This window comes from Balaenoptera borealis (genome assembly GCF_965194805.1).
Source record: "Balaenoptera borealis genome assembly, chromosome: 11".
Lineage (NCBI taxonomy): Eukaryota > Metazoa > Chordata > Mammalia > Artiodactyla > Balaenopteridae > Balaenoptera > Balaenoptera borealis.
In genome coordinates, this window is record NC_138868.1 from 64,647,083 (window position 1) to 64,669,854 (window position 22,772).

Below are 22,772 nucleotides of genomic sequence, written 5' to 3' on the forward strand. Positions count from 1 at the left end.
AGGCTGTCTTTTCTCCATTGTATATCCTTGCCTCCTTTGTCATAGATTAGTTGACCATAGGTGCGTGGGTTTATCTCTGGGCTTTCTATCTTGTTCCATTGATCTATGTTTCTGTTTTTGTGCCAATACCATATTGTCTTGATTACTGTGGCTTTGTAGTATAGTCTGAAGTCAGGGAGTCTGATTCCTCCAGCTCTGTTTTTTTCCCTCAAGACTGCTTTGGCTATTCGGGGTCTTTTGTGTCTCCATACAAATTTTAAGATTTTTTGTTCTAGTTCCGTAAAAAATGCCATTGGTAATTTGATAGGGATTGCACTGAATCTGTAGATTGCTTTGGGTAGTATAGTCATTTTCACAATATTGATTCTTCCAATCCAAGAACATGGTATATCTCTCCACCTGTTGGTATCATCTTTAACTTCTTTCATCAGTGTCTTATAGTTTTCTGCATACAAGTCTTTTGTCTCCCTAGGTAGGTTTATTCCGAGGTATTTTATTCTTTTTGTTGCAATGGTAAATGGGAGTGTTTCCTTAATTTCTCTTTCAGATTTTTCATCATAAGTGTATAGGAATGCAAGAGATTTCTGTGCATTAATTTTGTATCCTGCAACTTTACCAAATTCATTGATTTGCTCTAGTAGTTTTCTGGTAGCATCTTTAGGATTCTCTATGTATAGTATCATGTCATCTGCAAACAGTGACAGTTTTACTTCTTCTTTTCCAATTTGTATTCCTTTTATTTCTTTTTCTTCTCTGATTGCCGTGGCTAGGACTTCCAAAACTATGTTGAATAATAGTGGTGAGAGTGGACATCCTTGTCTTGTTCCTGATCTTAGAGGAAATGCTTTCACTTTTTCACCATTGAGAAGGATGTTTGCTGTGGGTTTGTCATACATGGCCTTTATTATGTTGAGGTAGGTTCCCTCTATGCCCACTTTCTGGAGAGTTTTTATCATAAATGCCTGTTGAATTTTGTCAAAAGCTTTTTCTGCATCTATTGAGATGATCATATGGTTTTTATTCTTCAATTTGTTAATATGGTGTATCACATTGATTGATTTGCGTATATTGAAGAATCCTTGCATCCCTGGGATAAATCCCACTTGATCATAGTGTATGATCCTTTTAATGTGTTGCTGGATTCTGTTTGCTAGTATTCTGTTGAGGATTTTTGCATGTGTATTCATGAGTGATATTGGTCTGTAATTTTTTTTTGTCCTAGGTAAAATTTCCCAAGTTTTCTATGAATCTCCTTAACAATATAAGTGGATTTCAGCTTTGGTTAAAATATCAATGTGAATGGGAGAAATCACTATTCTATATCTACCTATTCTTATTTCAGAGAGCTCTGATTATTGGAGAGGTATTTTCCTCTGAAACACTTTTCTTCACTTCCATACATTGTATCTATTTCTGCTCTCTTTAGTTACAAAGAACTTTTGTATTTAAAAATAATATAGTTTGGTGAATAGAAGGCTGGCTTTCATAGTCTGGAGAAAGGATACTAAACTCATTGTCTCTAATTCTTTGTCCAACCTGAAGTAAATATTTGAGCCAGTTGGGAGGATGTAAGAAATTTCCAAGTGAATATTACAGGCAGATAAAACAAGTTGCGTTAAGCACAGAAAGGCTGAAAAATACAAGTTGCTCAGAGAATACAAATACATAGAATATATAGTTACGGTATGTAAAGGAAAAAACCCTGTCTTCTTCCCATGTTTCTCCTTTACTCTCACACTACTACCATACTCACAATACTTCTAAAACCAGATGTGTGTCGGTTTTCCCTACACCGAGCAATTCTGTGACACCAGCTTGGTGTCCTACAATTTAACTCAATCTTGACACTGTCAACCTGGAGACAGCACCTGGAGATAGCATCAGATCCCACAGGTTAAGGGCTCAGTCCCACAAGACTGCCCCTACTTCAGATGCCAATTGCAAGTAGTTAAGTGCCCAGGTTATCTACAACTTCTGTCCAACACGGCTATAATTGGAGGTTCCCATTACCTCCCCCCCTTGGATTTGATTATTGGCTAGAACAACTCACAGAACTCAGGGAAACATGTTTACCAATTTATTAAAGGATATGATAAAGGATACAGATGAACAACCAGATGAACAGATACATAGGCAAGGTGTGGGAGTGCAGGAGCTTCTCTCCTGGTGGAGTTGGGGTGCGTCATCCTTCTGGTACGTGGATGTGTTCATCAACCTGGAAGCTCTCCAGGCCTCATACTCTTGGGATTTTATGGATGCTTCCTCATGTAGTCATGATCAATTAACTCCATCTCCAGCCCCTCTCCCCTCTCTGTAGAATGTGGGGAGGGGCTGAAAATTCCAAGCTTCTAATCAGGCTTCATCTTTCTGGTGACCAGCCCCCATCTAGGAGCCACCCAGAAGCCCACCGGAGTCCCCTCATTAGAACAAAAGATGCTCCTAGTGCTCTTATCACTTGGTAATTTACAGGGGTTTCAGGAGCCCTGTGTCAGGTACATGAGGCAGAGACCAATATATTTATTTACTATTTCATAGTAAGGTGGGTATAAAGACATGAAAAGTTAGTGAGGAAAAGTAATAATGCTAAATGCTAACAGTTTATTAAGCTATATTCTGGCTACTACTTAGTACTTTACATGTAATAACCTTCATTACAACCTTATTATTATCCTGTTTTACAGATGGGGAAAAGGAGGCATGGCAGTGTTAGGGTAACTGGCCTAATATTTTACAGCTAATAAATGACAGAGATGGGCTCTGAATCCAAGCAGTTTGTCTGCCCCTCATGAAATGGTCTCATAATGAGTGGCCTTTTTATTCTGAAGATTCTGGGACTTCTTAGGTAGAAAGTTGGAGATATTGGTAGAAAGATCCTCTTCTATCTATTCATCTTTGGCTTTCTCAAAGGAGTATCTGAGACAAGATAGGTGGTCCAAGTTTATGGAGCCAGAGTGGAGACCAGAGGACTGTTCCAACATTCTGATCTTCCACATATAACCTGGGGTTAGGAGGACAGACTTGCTGGTGGCTGGTGGACTAAGCTCAGATATTTCAAGTTGGCCAGAGACCTTCAGGGAGGAGATATCTTACCTTCCTATCCAAGAGGAAAAGGAACTGAAGCTGTGAAAGGGAGAATGAGTACTGGTGGCAGTCAGTACTTGATGCCAGTTCTTTTCTGCAAATGCATAGAGGAAAAAAAAGACATTTTACAATTAAACAGCCATTAGTTAAGTACTGCCAGGTTCTAAGTGGTTATTTATAAATTCATCTGACCCTCACAGCAACCCTAGGGGACAGGCACATTTATTATTCTTATTTTACAAATGGCGCCATTAAAGCACAAAGATATTATTATATAACTTGCTTAGTGTTGTTTGTTTTCGGCAAATTAATGGAGGAGTGAGGCTGGAAAGAACTACAATAAAGTTGTCATTAAGTACAAAACAGCTGATTAAAAATCAGTACTTTTCAGCTACTGTGTAGCAGAAAGAACCCTGGATTTGAATCAGGGTTTGGATTCAAGCCCCATCCCTGAGTGCTGTGTAAAGATTTGGGGCTGATCACTCTGGGCAATTTTCTCGCCTACAAAATGCAGATAATAATACCTACCTCCTAGGGTTTTTGTAAGGATCTAGCAAAATGACTGTAAAAGCGCACTGTAATCTCTAAAATGTTAGACAAACGTGAGAAACGTTTCCTCCCGGTTCTGGATTCGTAAATTTGAGATACGGACTACCAATCCCAACAGGCAAATCCTCCGCCCTCCCTTACCGGAAACCGGCGCAGGTCCTTCTGGGACTTGTAGTTTTATACGGGATCTGGCCCGCCTTTCCCGTTTCGTAAGGGCGGCGCGGTGTGAGCCCCGGAACTAGTCGTCGCCTGAGAGGCGTTCTGGTTAGGAAAGAGAGGTCAGAGGTCGCGGGGGCAGAAGGCGTTTCTGCCGCTGGCCTAGTCGCTATGTAGCGGAGGGGTAGGCACCCCCCGTCACGTTCTGGAAGGTTCTTGGGCTCGACTAGGGCAGTAGCCCCAGGACTTCTAGTCCCCGGCTTCGGGTCCCTGCCGGCTGAGCGGAGCCGCCGCCGCCATGTTTGGCTGCTTGGTGGCGGGGAGGCTGGTGAGGATGGGGCCGGGTGGTCTCAGGAAGGGGGCAGGACCCCGAGGGCGAGGCCCCGGGAAGGGGAGGGTGCGTTGGTGCGCGGGATGCGGGGAAACCCCCTCACGTCTAGCTGACTGCTGAGAGTTTGAGGGTGGGGAGTGGGACGCTGGGATGTTCGCTCTCCTTTCTCCCCAGCGCTTTTCAGAGTAGCAGTCACACCATTAGCTGCCATTTATCGAGTGTGCATTATCTTAGGCAATGCACGCCTTTTGTCTATTCCTAGTCATCTCAGCCATCTATGTAGCGCTTATTTGGCCCTGCAAACTTAACCGTAACTTGTGAGATGGTGGTTCTCCTTCTCATTTTGCAGTTGAGGGACTTAAGTTCAGTTGGCAGTAGAAATACTCGCCTGAGCTCATAAAGTGAGTTCGAGGTAAATGTGGTGTTTGAATCTAGTCTGTAGCGTCCTGTTTGTCGAAGATGAAGGTACTCGGGCAAAGTATAACTGCTGGGTCCTTTTGGAAGGGCCCTAATAAAAATATGCTTAACGTAATTGGAAATTGGCTGATAGAAACGCCTGAAACTTAAAGCATGAGATGACCCCAGAAGGAGGTGAGCAGCGAATTTCCTTATTGGTAAAAAGAGATTACCTTCCTTGATGAATTGTTAGGTAAATGAGTTAAGTACCTGGGATTGTTCCAGAAGAATCTGGAGGGTGAATCTTGCTTGCCTCCGTAGAAGCCACTCAGAAATCCATTTCAGACCTGATTCCTTTCACCTAGAATTCTTTCTCTTTATTTTTTTTCTCCCTGCTTTATTAAATGTTGCAGCCCCTTTGTTGAATTTTTTCATCAATTTTTGATAATATAGTGTGTACACAGTTCTAAGGAACCACAGAGATAAATTGGAGATGGCTATCCTCAGATTTATTGTCTGTCCCTTGAATGACTGGGAGGCCCCTTTTGGTGATGGTGGTAATTGATAATACTGGTGGGATAACTTTGTATTTACTCCTGCTCCGGATAGGAAGAATGAAAGGACCAGCCTGGGATTGAGTGTGGGACGAATTTCGTTAACGAATAACATTTAAAATGTGTGTGTTTTTCTAAAGAATAGGAAGGCCCTATGGAATCTGTGTTGTCAACTACTTTGCAAGGAATTTAGTTATAGCAATGCCTGTGTCTATTTACCTAACACCTAACCTACGTAGTGGATATCCAGTAGGGGTTCCTTCATGACAAGATTTTCTTTGACGGTGTTTGACTTTTTAATTCTGGAGTATTTGAACTTGTTAATCAAAATGAAGGGCAAATAGACCTAGCGATGCCTCAACGTTTAAGTACATTATTCTTTTACTAGAAAAATTCACCTAATCTAAAGTTATGGGCTCAGTAAAAGATGTACCCTTTTTCCTAAGGTCGAGGATTAGTGTGTCATAATACAGATTAACAGAATGTCTGGTGTCTTTGACAGAGTTGACATTGAATAAATATTTATTTTACCTGATGATTATTTCAAGACTTGTAGATACCATGATTTTATGTGCCTTTTAAGATTATGCATGCCAAAAACTGGTAAAATTGAATTTAATACTAATATAGGCATTTTGGTTTATATTTATGTTCTTTCTTCCTTTGTTTTATTCTCTGTATTTAAACCGGAGGGTTTAATAATTTGGGGATTACAAATATATTTCAGTGAGTAGGCAAAATGACAAATAATGAATCTGCAAATAATGAGGATTGACTGTAATAACTTCTGAATTGCTTACCCATTTTAATTACCCGAGGTTCTTTACCTTCAAACTAGAAGATAAAGCTTTGGTGGCATGGTGTTTTGAACAGCCTTTCATTTTTATAACATTCTGAAGCTGTAGTGATTTATTTATGTAAGTAAAATCCTTTCAGGGCACTTCTGAAATAATTTAGTTATGTTTTTGAAAGATTACATTCATTAAATCATTTTAAGGCTAAATGTATATTTTTAGATTTTTCTATTAAAATAAGCACTCTTTTTGGTGTTTTTGGTAATTCCGTAATTAGAGTATCAGATTGATCCAATGTTATACTTGATATAATGACTATAATTGACTATATTTGGTAACAGAGCTTACAGCAATACTAAAAGGGCTATAGAAACTTATCAAACTATTGAACTAAGGCGAGTTTCTTATATTCTAGGTGCAAACAGCTGCACAGCAAGTGGCAGAGGATAAGTTTGTTTTTGACTTGCCTGATTATGAAAATATCAACCATGTTGTGGTTTTTATGCTGGGAACAGTCCCATTTCCTGAGGGAATGGGAGGATCTGTCTACTTTTCCTATCCTGATTCAAATGGAATGCCGGTATGGCAACTCCTAGGATTTGTCACAAATGGGAAACCAAGTGCCATCTTCAAAATTTCAGGTCTTAAATCTGGTAAGAATATATATTAAAATAGTTTCATAATTAAACTTTTTTCTTAAATAGCATAACATAGAATGTGGCTTTTTTTACTTCTCATTACATTTTCTGATTGCTGAAGTAATATGTAACATTATTTAAAAAAAAAAAATCAGGGACTTCCCTGGCAGTCCAGTAGTTAAGATTCCATGCTTCCACTGCAGAGGGCACAGGTTCCATCCCTGGTCAGGGAACTAAGATCCTGCATGCTGTGAGCATGGCACGGCCGGAAAAAAAAAAAATCAGATGGTACTGACACATTTGAAAAATGGTAAGTGAAGAGACCTCACGCTCACACTCCCATCCATCCTCTGCTTCTGGAGACAACCACTCACTGTGGTTTTCTTTGTATGCTATATACCTTTGTAAAGGGATTTTTCTGAATTAGTGGGTGTTTTAATAAAAATGAGAGGAATCGTCTCATAATTTGTAATATGCACATCAGTGTTTAAATAAACAGATAAACCAAGTAGACTTGTATAGGAAATACAATGAGAGTCCATTTTTTCTACGAAGTTTTTTGAGCTATTAGATTTGATTACCCCTTCAGTGTTCTTCTGTTGGTTGTATTGACATTGTAGGTGTTAGATCTTACAGGGACGATCCTTGCTTTGATGCTTGAGGTATTTTGTTTAGAAATTGAGAATGAAACTAGGTAGCATTTACTCCCATTGAATATCTGGTTCCTTTGAAAGTCTAGATAAAAACAGACATGAAAAGTCTTAGATTATAAATATGTATTCTCCTGGAAATAGTCTGTAAAGTCCAAGGCAAAGTTATATTTAGGTAACATGTTTATATATTTAACAAACATTTTGGTATCACTATAATGATTAAGTTCTTGCCTGAGATCACTCATATTCTTAAAAAGGAAGATAGTTCTATGGACCAATATTTAGAAGGGTGAGAAGTAATTGTGGATGTTTGTACAAAGTGCTGAGAGAGAATAGGTAAGGGACAATTAACTCTTAAGTAGGTTTGGGAAAATTTCTGGGAGGAGATGATATTGGACCTTTTGAGAAGATAAGTAGGAGTTTGTCAGGCCTCTGAGAGGCCTATTGGGCATTCTTTTCTAGGTAGAGGTAATATGGGTATAATGATGAAAGTTTGACATCGTGGTATGCTCAGAACGGCACAAGGTATGGTGTATAGGATAGGCAGGCACGGATCATGAAAAGCTGAAAAGCTTATGTATCACACTGACTCATTTGAATTTAATAGGCTAGCAATTTTTAACATGCTTAGATCACAGACCTATTTGATAGTGTCATAAAAAGTATGTGTTATATAAGCATAGTATAAATACTAAAAAATTTGCATGTACTCTGAAGCCCATCCATGTGTCCCTCCCCATAAAGAACTGTCCCTGTAGGTATAGAGGAGCCAGTGAACAATTTCAAGTAAGGGAATGATATGATCAAATTTAATTTTTATCCTAAGGACTGTGAAGAATGAACTGGAGCAGTTCTGGCCAGATGATGAACTGTTAGCTGCTGTTATTTATGTAGTTGGAATTCTACAAGAAGAAATGGGAAAGAGTAATATTTAAAGCTAAAAATTGTTTAGATTGATGATAAATACTAATCTCTAGATTTAAGAACCGGGACAGATTCTTACAGTCCTTCTCAGTGGGGGTTCCCTGAGATAATTATCCCTAATCCCTAAGGCAGTGGTTCTTAAAGCATGGGTCCCTGACCAGCAGCATCATTACCTGGAAACTTGTTAGAAATGCACATTTGTGGTAGGACCCCAGACCTACTGAATCAGAAAGAGTCATTATCAAATCACTTTTTCTCTTTTCTGTAGCTGCACCTAAAAATAGAAAAAATAAGTAGAAAAAAAATGTGGACAACTCAATACACTTTAGTGAAGTTAAATATAAAGAGAAAGTAATAAAGGAACCAGAGAGAGAAGACAAGTCATTAATAACTGAACAGCAATGAGTTAGTTTAGCAGATTTATGAACAGCATGAATAGAGGTCAAAAGTCAATAGATGAGTATCTTCAAAGTGCCAAGGAAAAATAAAATAACCCTCAAAGCTATCATTGTAAAGTGAAGGAGAAATAAATGTGTTTTCATGTGGAGATGTAGAGTTTACTACTAATAGACCATTACTGAAAGAACTGCTGAAGGTAGTTGTACTTTAATAGGAAGGAACTGAATCCCTGAATGTAGAAGGGTATGCAAGACTCAAAGTCAGCAAAGAAATTGGTAAACATATAGACAAATCAGGACAACCTGATTACATAAAACAATACAACAAATAAATGCACAAGAATTAAATACTGTACTGGAAAACAGTGCATATGATAGTAGGGGTAGTGATCTGAGTAAGCTTTCTAAGGTCCTGTGGTTTAGAAGGAATAATAAAATTGATTCTACTTTCAAGTAATCCTGTTAAAATTTTAAGGAAAACTTAAAAAAAAAGAAAAAGAGGGAAAAATACATGGTATGTGAAAAACAAAATGAGATGGTAGAAATAATTTTACATATATCAGTTATCAAAATAAATCTAAACAGACTAAAGTTACCAGAGAAAGCATGGAGACTCCAGGATGGGATTTTTTTTTAAAGGCAGCAAACTAATAATTATAGTGATGTTTATCAGTAACATGTCTAAAATATTCTAACACAAGGAACCCCCCAAAAAGCTGTTATAGGTGTGTTTTAGAAAAATGGGACTAAGGCAAAAGCATTATCAAGGATTAAGAGGTTCATTCACTAGGAATGAAATAATTCACTAGGAAGACTTAAATATTTCTAGGAAAAAGTGAATGTCATGAATTTGTGTGCATATAAAACATAACTTCAAATATAAAAAAAATTGACTTTACAATGATAAGTGGACAACCTTACAATCAATATTTTAATATACCTCTTGATAATTAATACATCAAGTAAATAAAATACTAGTAAAGAAGGAAAATTTGAATAAAGAATTAACAAACTTGAGCTAATGGACACTATAGAACCCTGAAACTAATAATTAGATCATACACTCTTTTTAAGTACACAGAACATTTATGAAATTTGACCACATGCCAAGTCATGAAGCAAGCTGTAGCAAATGGGAGATTATCAGTATGCAACCCACAATGCAGTGTAATTACAAATCAAAAGATTAAACATTGCCATGTTTAGAAATTCAAAAATATTTTAACTAATGGGTCATAGAAGAAATGACCGTGGAAATTAAACTTCCACAGAAACCAAAGCAAAATAAAACATCACATATCAAACTTTTTGAATGCAGGTAAGGTAGTACTAAAGAGATTAACTCTTAGGCTTAAATGTGTGTATATGAAAAGAGATTGAAATGAGTGGGCTAAGTATTGAACATAGCAACGCAAAGAGAGTAGATGAAAAAATGGTAATGCTAAGAATAGAAATTAGTGACAGAAAGCAAAGAAATGATAGAGGGCCTTAATGAAATAAAAATCTGATTCTTTGAAAAGACTAATAAAATGATGAGCTATTAAAAAGATATATTTAGGAAAAAGAAGACACAATGTTATTGAAAATGTGAAAATGGAGACATAACTATAACTGTAGTAGAGACTAAGTAAAATTTACAAGAAATTTTATGCCAATACATTTGAGAACAACAAAGGAACTGATGAAATTGGTTATTTTCTAGAAAAATGTACTAAAGAAAACTGACTCAAATAAATTTAAATCATGAATAGATACAATATCAATAAAGAAATTAAAATGAGTAATTAAAAATATACCTCTCCCGATGTGAATGGACCTAGAGTCTGTCATATAGAGTGAGGTAAGCTGGAAAGAGAAAAACAAATATCATATATTAACGCATATATGTGGAATCTAGAAAAACGGTACAGATGAAACTGTAGGGTAGGAATAGAGACGTAGACGTAGAGAATGGACATGTGGACACAGTGGGGGAAGGGGAGAGTGGGACGAATTGGGAGATTAGGTTTGACATAAATACACTACCATGTGTAAAATAGGTAACTAGTGGGAACCTATATAGCTCAGGGAGCTCAGCGTGGTGCTCTGTGACGACCTAGATGGGTGGGATTGGGGGGGTTGGGAGGGAGGTCCAAGAGGGAGGAGATATACATATACATATAGCTGATTCACTTCATTGTACAGCAGAAACAAACACAACATTGTAAAGCAGTTTTACTCCAATTAAAAAAAAAAATACCTCTCCCTTTCACATACAACTATTAGACCCAGATGGTTTACAAAGTTCCACTATGCCTTTATGAAACAGATTGTTCATATCTCATATAAAGTGTCAGAGAATAGGAAAAGAAGCAAAGTTACCCTAAGTTTAGATTTTTTTTTTTTCGAATTTTTTTTTTTTAATTTATTTATTTTATTTATTTTATTTTTTTTTGGCTGTGTTGGGTCTTCGTTGCTGCGCACAGGCTTTCTCTAGTTGCGGCGAGCGGGGGCTACTCTTCCTTGCGGTGCGCGGGTTTCTCATTGCGGTGGCTTCTCCCGTTGCGGAGCATGGGCTCTAGGTGCGCGGGCCCCAGTAGCTGTGGCTCGCGGGCTAAGTAGTTGTGGCTCGCGGGCTCTAGAGCACAGGCTCAGCAGTTGTGGCACACGGGCCCAGTTGCTCTGCCGCATGTGGGATCTTCCCGGACCAGGGCTCGAACCCGTGTCCCCTGCATTGGCAGGCGGATTCTTAACCACTGCACCACCAGGGAAGCCCCTAAGTTTAGATTTTGAAGCTAATATAACCTCCTTATCAAAAAGGACAAGAGCAATATGAAAGAGGAAATTTGGCCTAAGCCAGTTTTATTTATTTTGGATTTTTATATCTTTGTATGTATACAAGTTACAAAGTGAATTTAATAAGATATCTTTATTTTTAAAAACTTCATTATAGAAAATTCAAGATGTACAAAAGCAGACCAAATGGAATATTGAACCCTTCTCTAGTCATCACGCAGCTTCAAAAATGACCAACTCATAACTGAATCACTTTGTTGTACACCTGAACACTTAAAAACAAATAATTTCTTAATATCGGATTGAACATTTAATCAGTGTTCAGATTTCCAATGGTCTCAGAAGTCTTATGTTTATATATTTTAAAGTTTTAAAATATTTTCAGTCAGCATCTGAATAGTAAAGTCCCTACATTGCAATTAATTGGTTGATAGATCTCTCAAGTATTTTTTATAAAAATCAAAGATTTAATGTATTCTGTCTCTATTTCCAGTAAATTATCTGGATTTAGAGGTTTGATCAGATTTCATTCAAATGCATTTTAAAAATTTTTTGGCAAGTTTATTATAGGCAATGGTGTGTTCTTTGATCAGGAAGTGTATTTTATATATATGTATACACACACACACACACACATATAGTTATCTCTTTGGGAAATTAGCAGCCATTTATATGCAATGCTTAGATTAGCTAATTCAAAATGATAATATTCTAATTGTCATTTATTAGCTGTAAAGAGACACTTGCTATGGGTAGCGTCATTATAAGGCAGGATAAATGCTTGATTATTAATATATCAGTGTTCAAAAAATGAGTTGATACCCTAACGTACTCTGGAAGTAATAAGTTTTTTTTTAAAGAATTATGATATCATTGATGTGTGTGTGTGTATTTATTTATATTTGATGTGTTCTAACCATTTGTGTATCATCAGGATCCATTGGACCTAATTTTAATTTTTCAGTTTCTGTTTTAGGCAGATATTGATATTTCATGACTTTTATTCTTTCTAAAGAAATCCCTCAAAGAACAGGGAAAATTAAGTTTTTTGTGTGACTAACAATTTTAATAGCTTTATTGAGTTATAATTTACATACAGTAATTTGCATATATTTAAAGTATACAGTTTGGTAATTTTTGATATATGTATACACCTGTAAAACCATTACCACAATCAAGATAATGAACATATCCATCATCCCTAAAAGTTTCCTAGTGCTCCTTTGTAATCCCCTCTCCTATTTCCTCCTCCACCCCAGGAAACTACTGATCTGCTTTCTGTCACTATAAAATAGTTTGCATTTTCTAGGGTTTTCTTTCACTCAGCATGATTACTTTTACAGTCATCCATGTTGTAGTATGACTCACTACAATAGTAATTCATTCCTATTTATTTCTGGGTAGTTGTGTGGTATACCACCATTTGTGTATCCATTCACCTGTTGATGGACATTTGGATTGTTTCAGTTTTTGGCTCATAAAAATAAAGCCGCTATGAACATTTGTGTATAAGTCTGTATGGACATATGGTTTCATTTCTCTTAGATAAATATTTGAGAGTGGAATGGCTGGATCATAATGGTACTTCTGTGTTAAACTCTTTAAGAAACTGCCAAACTATTTTGCAACATGGTGGTTCCATTTTACATTTCAATCTGCAGTATATGAAAGTTCCACTTCCTGTCCTTGTCAACGCATGGTCAGTTTTACGTGTTCTAATAGATATATAGTGGTATCCCATTAGGTTTTAAATTTGCATTTCCCTAATGACTAATGATACTGAGCATTTTTTGAAGTGCTTATTTGCTTTCTCTGTATCTTCCTTGGTGAAGTGTTTATTCAAATCTTTTGCCTTTTTTTTTTAATTGCGTTGTTTATTTTATTTTATTTTTTTGGCTGCACTGGGTCTTCGTTGCTGCTTGCGGGCTTTGTCTAGTTGCTGCAAGCCGGGGCTACTCTTCGTTGTGGTGCACGAGCTTCTCATTGTGGTGGCTTCTCATTGTGGAGCATGGGCTCTAGGCCTGCGGGCTCAGTAGTTGCGGCATGTGGGCCCTAGAGCATGCGGGCTTCAGTAGTTGCAGTGTGTGGGCCCAGTAGTTGTGGCATGCGGGCCCTAGAGCACGTGGGCTTCAGTAGTTGCAGCACACAGGCTCCATGGCACACGGGCTTTAGTAGTTGTGGCTCACGGGTTCTAGCGCACAGGCTCGGTAGTTGTGGCTCATGGGCTCAGTTGCTCCATTGCATGTGGGATCTTCCTGGACCAGGGATCGAACCCATGTTCCCTGCATTGGCAGGCAGATTCTTAACCACTGTGCCACCAGGGAAGTCCCCTCTTACTGAGTTTTGAGAGTCCTCTATATATTCTTGATACAAGTTATTTATAAGATATGTGATTTGACATGTTTTTCTAGTTTTTGAATTGTCTTTTCTCTTTATGGTGTCTTTTATAGAGCATATGTTTTTGTGTGTTTTTTTGTTTTGTCTTTTTGCAGACATCTTGTTTATTGATTTGTTCCCTTGCATCTTTTTAAAAATAATTTTATTGAAGTATAGTTGATTTACTTAGAACATGTTTTTAATTTCGGTGAAGTTCAGTTTTTCAGTTTGTTCTTCTCTGGATTGTGCTTTTAATGTTGCATCTAAGAAATCTTTGCCTTACCCAAGGTTACAAAAGTGTTCTCCTAGATGTTTTTAGTTTTAGACTTTACATTTGTATCTGGGATCCAATTTGAATGAATTTTCGTATTTAGTGCAAGGTATGGATTGAAGTTTGAATTTTTTTTTTTTGCAAGTGGATATCAAACTGTTCCAACACCATTTGTTAAAAAGAGGAAGTAATGACATATTTTTCTGCATTCATCATCAAATACATTCACTTGATACTCACTTGGGAGCTCTCAAAGTACTCCATTTTAAAGTAAAACATAAAATACATAAATGAATATTTATAGAGATGTTTATATGAATATATATTGATTTAAAAAGGAAAGAGAAATGGAAATAGATACTGTTATACAGTTTTTTAAACAAATTACTAGTTGGAAGGCATGCTAGAAAATTAAATGGATACTGGTAGATATTAATAGTAATAAGCGATACAGGCGGAGGATCAACTAACTTGGGACAAGAGAGAGAGATTTTTGGTTTGGGTGTGAGGAACCTTTGGAACATGATAGCAATGCCTTAAACATAAAGTGGTGGGTTTTGTTTGTGTAGCAATAGGCTAGTAGCCAGCCAACTATTAACCTTTGCATAGTTGGAAAGTGCAGGCTTATTTTGTATCCAGACTCATATGCATTGATTAAGGTTAATATTGGCCACCATCTAGTATACCAGGACCCACTGGTTGTTTTTGGAGACATACTAATTAAATTGTCAATTTAATTGTCCTTACCTTACCTTACCTTCTCTTCTCTTTGCTCTAGCTTTGTCAACATTTTGAGTTGGGAAAGGGGTGCAACATCTCTTTTTCATTTATGATCATCACTATATTCCCTGAAGGAGATGCCTTGGAAATAGTGAAAAGTACTTTCTTCTGTCATTTTTGCACTGCCTTTGGCTGTCTTTTCCCTTTTCTCTTGTGACACCCAAAAGGTTGGGGGCAGTGGGCATAACATTCTGAGATCATAAAAACCCAGACACACAAAAAAATCCCACAAGGGCTCAGAGGCAAAGAACATACAAATCAATTTTCACTGCAAAGTAAAGGAGCTGTTACAGTGGAGGATTACTGGACTGAATGTCAATATTATGACATAGTATGAGTGTGTTTCATGTTTGGTAATTGCAATCATTGTTGCTTTTGTTGTGGTCATCCATGTACAATGCTTGGTGTCAGTCTATTTACCTCTTGTAAAAATAAAATACAGTGTGTGTGTGTGTAAAAAAAAAAAAAATGGTGAGCATACCATTTGGGAAAACTATGAGTAAGAATTTTACCTGATTACAGAAATTCTAGCATCGATGACAAAGAACTAATAAATTCTTTTATAGCAGTTATAAACTAATCACCAGATACATTAAGTTCTATCAACATACCTATGGTGGAGAGTCCTAGTCACCCACCAAAATACAGTTGTGGCTAGACCTATGGCTACCCAGCTACATCCTACATTTCTCAGTCTCCCTTTCAGTTGGTTGTAATTATGTGACTAAGTTCTCACCAATGAAGTGTGAGTGCCTGCATTGTGTTCCACTCCCTGATCTGGGCCTTAAAACACCGAGACTGTGCACTCTTCTGTGATTTCTTCTCTTTCTGCTATGCTTGGAAACAAAGAGTGCCCTAAAGGATGGTGGAGAGCAAGAAGGAAGAAATCCCTGTCCTACTGTGAAAAATTCTGAGAAACAATGGTAAAAAGGTCACGAAAATTAATACTAATTGAAGATATGTTCTTTGCCCTTAAGGAACTTATTATCTGGAATAAGGAACAAAAGACAAACACATTAAAAAAAATTACAATGTGACATACAAGTTACATTCATGATGATTTAGCACAGTCTATATGATTAAGAGATGTAAAAGTAAAAGAAGAGGTGAAGTAATCTCAGATGCCTCATAGAGAAGAATCAGACCATTTTAGGGAGAAGGAAAACTATGCACAATATGAACAAACACACAAAGATAGGGGATGTATGTTAGAACACCATAGGAAGAGCTGTCTAGCCAAAACAGAAAAAAAAAAAAAAAACCCAGACATTTCCTTATTGTGTTATCTCATCCACTCTGGAGAAAATTCAGCAATCAAAAATGAGTTAATACAGTTGCTCTAACCAAAACTTTAACAATAATAATTACGCAGTGACATATTTTCTGTTGTGGAGTTAGCTAAAACAGTCTAAAATCCAGTCCCAGAGTAATACTTAATCCATTATAGGAAAATGGATTTATTTCCATTATGATAAAAGCAATTCTTTTATTCTCCTGCCTTTTAAAAAATAAATTATTTCTCATCATTTCCATTATAACATGGATTTTTTAAAAAATTAATTAATTAATTATTGGCTGTGTTGGGTCTTCGTTTCTGTGCGAGGGCTTTCTCTAGTTGCGGCGAGCGGGGGCCACTCTTCATCGCGGTGCGCGGGCCTCTCACTGTCATGGCCTCTCTTGTTGCGGAGAACGAGCTCCAGACGCGCAGGCTCAGTAGTAGTTGTGGCTCACGGGCCTAGTTGCTCCGCAGCATGTGGGATCTTTCTAGACCAGGGCTCAAACCCGTGTCCCCTGCATTGGCAGGCAGATTCTCAACCACTGCACCACCAGGGAAGCCCTATAACATGGCTTTTGATAGCTTTATCTATGAAAACAAAATGAAATTTCAAGGCAGTATTTTTAATGAGTAAAGCACAATGCTTTATTAAAGGAAAAACAGCTTAAAATATTTAGAGACTTACTGATTATCAACATTAAACAAATTATAAAATGCTGTTAAAATGTTTTGGGTGGTTCTTTCCTAGTGTGTTTGGAAAATGCGCTTTTCGGATGTTTAAAGTATTAGAATTCTTAATTTATACAGAAAAGATTAGACTTTTTATTCATATTAGGGAATTTTGTATTATTGAAATATAAGAATAGGTGGACTTGTAATGGATTTATATTTTTGAACCTTTGAGATGCCCTTTATAAGTTTTATTACATTGAGCAAACCTAGCTAACTAGCACATCAGGGTGGAAGAGAGACTTGCTGAAGTAACTTTAGGCAGTTGTGATTGAACTGAGAATTTATTAAGTAAGAAATCTAGAAGAATTTTATGGGAGTAGGGAGGGTAGAAGGTTAGTTGAAGTGAAGCAAATTTCATGTTAAACTTTGGCAGTATTTGTGGTTCTCTGCTGGTTGATGAACAGATTTCTTAATTTTGCACAGAAAGGTTTTGGTCAGAGAAGGTTGGGACTGCTCTGTTGAGAGAATTGCAGTTGGTAGGACATCTTAAAACAAGTTACTGTGAGTTTTATTTTGTTTGAGAGAAGATTCTTTGTAGCTCTTGGGTTCTGAAAAGGAGTTATACGATGAATATACTTTTAGGCTGATGATGGAACAATCTGGGGTGATGGCTGAGAATTAGGATAGGACTAAACTTGAAAATATAGAAGGGAGGGTTTGATGTTAAGAAACAAGAAGAAACTTCCCTTCTTCCTTCCTCCCTCCATGGGATCTAGAAATCCTAAAAAAAAGTAAATAAATAAAAGACACAAGTTTAGGAGATACAGTTTGGTGGTTAGAGACTTGGGGAAGTTTAAATGAGTCTTGCAATTTTTATCTTTAGATGCTGTGCTTGGTGTTCAGTGCGGAAGAGACATTTAATCAAAAACTTAGTAAAAATCATGAAATACTGGGAGTATTATATAAAGAGATTCTTTGCTTTACAGAAATTGTATGCAAACTCAAATTAGCACATAAAAGGGAATATTAACAAAATTAAAATTTGTATGGAACTTATATTTTAAAAAGTGGGTAACTATATGTCTTTTGCTATATCATGATTTTTAAGTTGTCTGTTTACATTGTGAATGCTTGGGAAATATACTAGAAATTACTGTAGACATTTCCATTAAACAAGTTACAGAAGAAAAAAGTACTTGCTTAGGTAAAGACTGTTGTATATCAACTTCATTCTTAGCACATACATTTCAAATTGATGAATGCTTTCATTCAGGGTCTCCGTATCTGTGTGTGAATATTAAGATCACTCCAAGACAGTATTCAAAGGAAGCAGGTTACTGAGCTGAGATAATTGAAAGTGGCTCTATAGAAGATTAGACTGGAGCATGAACTTGAAGTATGAATAGGTTTGGATGGGATGGAAGTGGGAGGATGGGAATTGCATTTGGAAATCATCAGTCATGAAAGTAGTAGTATACCCTGCACCTTCAAGTGACAGTGAGGAGGAGACTTTTAAAGGTAGCATGATAGACTTCTATTTGGGACGTGTGGGGCGAGGGGTAAGGTTTAAAGGTAAAGTGGAGCTGTTGTGTGCTGGTTATGCTATGGGGGGTTTACATTTTTTTCTGGCAGGCAAGTGTTTGAGCAAGAGAATGATACTTTAAAAAATGATGTTTTAGTAAAATCATCGTCTAGGATGGGTTGGAGAGTCTTGTTGAGATTAGAGCCAGAGCAGCCAATTAGGAAAATTTTATAATGTTTGAAGGATGAAGGAAAGGGTAACATTGAATATCTGCTTATGCAATGCATTGTACTAGGCTTTCATGTGTATTATCTATTTAATCTTTATTATTAGCTTCTGGTTTTCAAGAGACTGGATGTCAGAGAAATTAAATATTTTGCTAGCATTTGGTGTTGTCATACAATTGATTTTTGTATATTGACTTTGTATCCTGGAGGTTGAAGGAAAGGGTAACACATTGAATATCTTGCTAAACTCCCTTATTAATAGTTCTAGTTGCATCCTAGAATTTTCTATATAGATGAACATCTATGAAAAAGACTTTCATAGATTGGAAAGACTTTCTTTCCAATATTTTGCCAAATTTTATGCCTTTCATTTCTTTTTATTGCCTTATTGCATTGCCCAGACCTTTGAGCATCATGTTGAATAGAAGTAGTAAGGGTGCAGTGAGGCAAGAAAAAGAAAAGAAACATGACAGTTGTTCTCTCTTCCTCTGTTTTATGAGTGTCTAAGATTGAAAATGAATTGCCCCTTTCATCAATATGAAATACCCTTTATTATGGTAATGCTTCTGTCTTGAAGTCTACTTTGTCTAAAATTTATATAGCTTCTCCAGCGTTCTTTCTCTCCAGTGTTCACATGCTGTATTTTTCTTGTATTTTTACTTTGAGATAAATCTAGGTATCTCTTGTAAACAGTGTGTAGTTAGGTGCTGCTTTTTTTTTGACCACTGTCTCTGCCTTTTAAATGAGGTGGTTAGACCATTAATGTTTAATGTTACTGATATGGTTAGGTTTAAATTTTTATCTTGGGGTTTTTTTTTCCTTTTTTTCCGCCTTCTTTTGGATCGAGTATTTTTTTTTTTTTAATCACAAGAAACTCTTTTTTTTAAAATTTTTATTTATTTATTTATATTTATTTTTGGCTGTGTTGGGTCTTCGTTTCTGTGCGAGGGCTTTCTCTAGTTGCGGCGAGCAGGGGCCACTCTTCATCACGGTGCACAGGCCTCTCACTGTCGCGGCCTCTCTTGCTGCGGAGAACAAGCTCCAGACGCGCAGGCTCAGTAGTAGTTGTGGCTCACGGGCCTAGTTGCTCCGCATCATGTGGGATCTTCCTAGACCAGGGCTCGAACCCGTGTCCCCTGCATTGGCAGGCAGATTCTCAACCACTGCGCCACCAGGGAAGCCCGGATCGAGTATTTTTAAAATCCCTATTTCTTCTATTGGGTTTTTACTTTTACCTTTGCATTTTTTTTTAGTGGTTCCTCTATGGATTATTAAATGAATCGTTAACTTTTTACACTGTACCATGAATTAATATTAACAAAATAAACATCTGTATTTGACAACTATGAACCTGGATTTGGTCATTTTTATAGCGTGTCATCTCCACTTTTCCTTGCTATGTCAGCCCACTTAGTGAAATTCTGAATATGACAATGAAAACTTTAGGGCAAAAATCACATTTTGGTGATTTATTTTGAATTAAAAATATTTATCTCCATTCTCACCATCTCCATACTGAAGTTAAACATTGCATCTCTTAGTAGCATGTGAGAGAATCAGATATGTATAATAGGAAGCCAAAAGATCTGTTATACTCTACATTATTTCCCCAAAGTTCAGAATTTTCACATCCTTCAGAGTTGAATAGCAGAGGCAAAAGGATTATTTGCTCACCTTTGCTTTGACTTAATCTCATCCAGAGAAACATTTCATGGTTTGTACTGGGAATTTTCTCAGTGGACTGCATCTTTAATTTTCTTAATGAAGTCTTTTGGGAGATAGGCTTCTTTTTTGATGTATGTCCAATTTTGATGTATGTCCATCTCATTAACACAAAAGGTATCTGTAATTAGAATTAGAAACTCATTTTCCACATAATTTTAGTATTTCCTTCTAGTTCTATGATATTAAGTATTATCAGGTCTCACAGTACTTTTTGAATTTTTTTCACAGTAATTTTGGAAAGTGTTTCTTAAAATGTCTTACCTGAGTTCTGAAGTTGATATCTAGCCTTAGTAGCATTATTAAACTGTAAGATGCACAAAAAAACTCAGCATTCACATAGTAGGTCAGCTGAGTGCTGGTGTTCACTTATAACAACTTAAACATCTGTTAAAACCTGTTATATGTGAATAATGAGATGCCAGGTAATGTTAACATGAGCACAGTATCTTTTAAATTAAGGTTTAAATTTTTAATTCTGAACTTGGAAGGTGGAAGCAGTTTCTTTTGCCAAAAATATGTAACTGATAGAATTTATATTATTCATATTTATACATGTTTATATGCATATGTCCGTCAAAGGTAATTATTTGTAGAGTTCATATCCTATTTGAAGAGTTTGTTTAAGCCACATCCACATATTCTTTCATACACGTACTTAAGTTCAACTTAAAACCTTCCTTTTCTCTGTAGGTTAACTATTTTAAAGTGTTTCAAGATACAATGAGGAAATGGCTCAATGCCTCAGTTCAGGGAGAATTCCAGTGACATCTGCAGTGGAGAATTATGTGGAGAATGGGAAACGGAAGAGGCCAAGATTGGAAGAGCAGGTGGGGGAGTAGGACATTAGGTCAGATATAATAAAAACACTTATGTGGAACTTAAATACTTTTTATTGTGTCTTTAGCACTTTAATATGTGATTGTACTTAATAGAAGAATAAGAAATAGTTGATTAAATCACCTGTGGTATAAAGAGGGATTATATATTTATATGAATAAAATAGAGTAATGAATGCAGTAGAGCTTTGTAGAACACTCTTGTTATGAGAAAAGGCTGATATTTTGTGTTTTAGGTACCTGAACTATGCACCTTATGGTGGGGTTTTACCTTTTTTTTGTTTTTTGTTTTTTTTGGCCAGGGCCCTACTGTGAGGTAGTGTTAGTTTGGAATAAAATTCTAAAAGTATCACTTCTGATACTTAAAAAAAAATTTTTGCACTAGGGAATTAAAGCAACTTTATTTTGAAATAATTTTAAAATTAGAGAAAAATTACAAGAATAGTGTAAAGAATTTTTTATATTCTTCTCCCATATTCATTAATTTTGTTACTCTTTATTTATCATTCTCTGGATATTTTTTTTTTCCTGAAACTTTTGAGAATAAGTTGTAGATATCATACCCTGTTACTCCTAAATACATCAGCATATATTTCCTAGAACAAGGATATTCTTTTATAATCACAGTATAATGATCAAATTCAACAAATTTAACATTAATACAATACCTTGTCTGGTATACATTCTGCATTAAAGTTTTGCCAGTTTTCCCAATAATGCCTTTTATAGCAGTTTCCTGCTCCCTCCATCTAGGGTCCAGTCAGTATTGTAATTGCATTTAATTGTCACACTTCTTTAGTCTTTAATCTGACACATTGCTCAGCCTTTCTTTGTCTTTCATGGCAGTGACATTAAAAATATCTATGAAAAGAAGGCTTAGCACCAAAAAGGAATTTTTAAGAAATGTTAAAATTAGAGTTTGTTATAAATCATCACTTAACTTTCTTCTTTATAGTTCTGCTCTTTTCTTTTTGGGCTTGCTGCCATATTTTAATGTCATTGCTTTGGCTTCTACACATGACATATACAGTCTCTCATTTCATCTAGCTCAGTTGCCAAGAAGAAACTTTTAAACTTATTCTAGTTTTCATTTTAAGATTGGGTTGAGCTTGTCAAGGGGATTAGAAAGGACAAAACAACACCTCAAGATACTACTATTAGTCTGTTTGCATGCGGTGGAACTAGAGCCAGAGTGGGAACCTTTTACTTCCTGAGGTTTCTTGATTTCCTTTCTTGAATGGCTTATTGTGAAGTAAGTAATTAATAAAAAGCAGTTAAGAGTTCATACTACAGAATTTGGTGTAAACAGGTAGGATAATGGACGGGAATGAGCATCAACCTTGGAGTTTGCTAGACCCATTTGAATCCCAGTGATACTCATGACTAGCTGGGTAGTCTTGACCAAGTTCTTTAAGCCTTAGAGGAGAATCCAGGTAAAACGGGGATAATAATACCTACAGTGCATGTGTTTTGCGGAGCATTAGAGATAATGCAAAATGCATAATAGTGCCTGGCACGTAGTTGGTGCTCAAGGAATGGTTATTACGTTTTTATAAAATCATAGACAGCTCTAGGAGGGATCTTAAAAATCACCCGGATAATGAAACCTATTTAGAAAGGTTAAGTAATTGTTACTGACTTATTAGAGTGTAAGCTCCTTGAGAGTAGGGACTGTTTGTATCTTTTACCTTGTGTTCTTTAGAGTGTGTAGAGCACAGTGATGGACTTTAGGTACTTCGTAAATATTGATAGTTTAAATGCATTTCAGACATCCAAATTCTAGACATATTACAATGTCAGGTAAGTTATTTTTGTCTGGTTTAAAATACTTATTACTG

At 36.4% G+C, this 22,772-nt stretch overlaps 1 protein-coding gene across 6 annotated transcripts in view; it reads left to right on the top strand.

Annotated features, from left to right (window-relative positions):
* Positions 1–3,902: 3,902 nt before the first annotated feature.
* Positions 3,903–22,772, top strand: part of HIKESHI (heat shock protein nuclear import factor hikeshi) — a 33,448-nt gene continuing 14,578 nt past the window's right edge. Inside the window, exons 1-2 of one of the 6 annotated variants that reach the window (XM_082340535.1) lie at positions 3,903–4,114; positions 6,277–6,514. In XM_082340535.1, the coding sequence (XP_082196661.1) occupies positions 4,085–4,114; positions 6,277–6,514 (268 nt within the window). In that variant the 5' untranslated portion in view covers positions 3,903–4,084. Of the gene's footprint in view, positions 4,115–4,571; positions 4,709–5,885; positions 5,985–6,276; positions 6,515–20,808; positions 20,926–22,772 lie in introns of those variants that run through there. The other 5 variants (XM_082340537.1, XM_082340536.1, XM_082340539.1 and 2 more) reach the window with 5 other exon arrangements.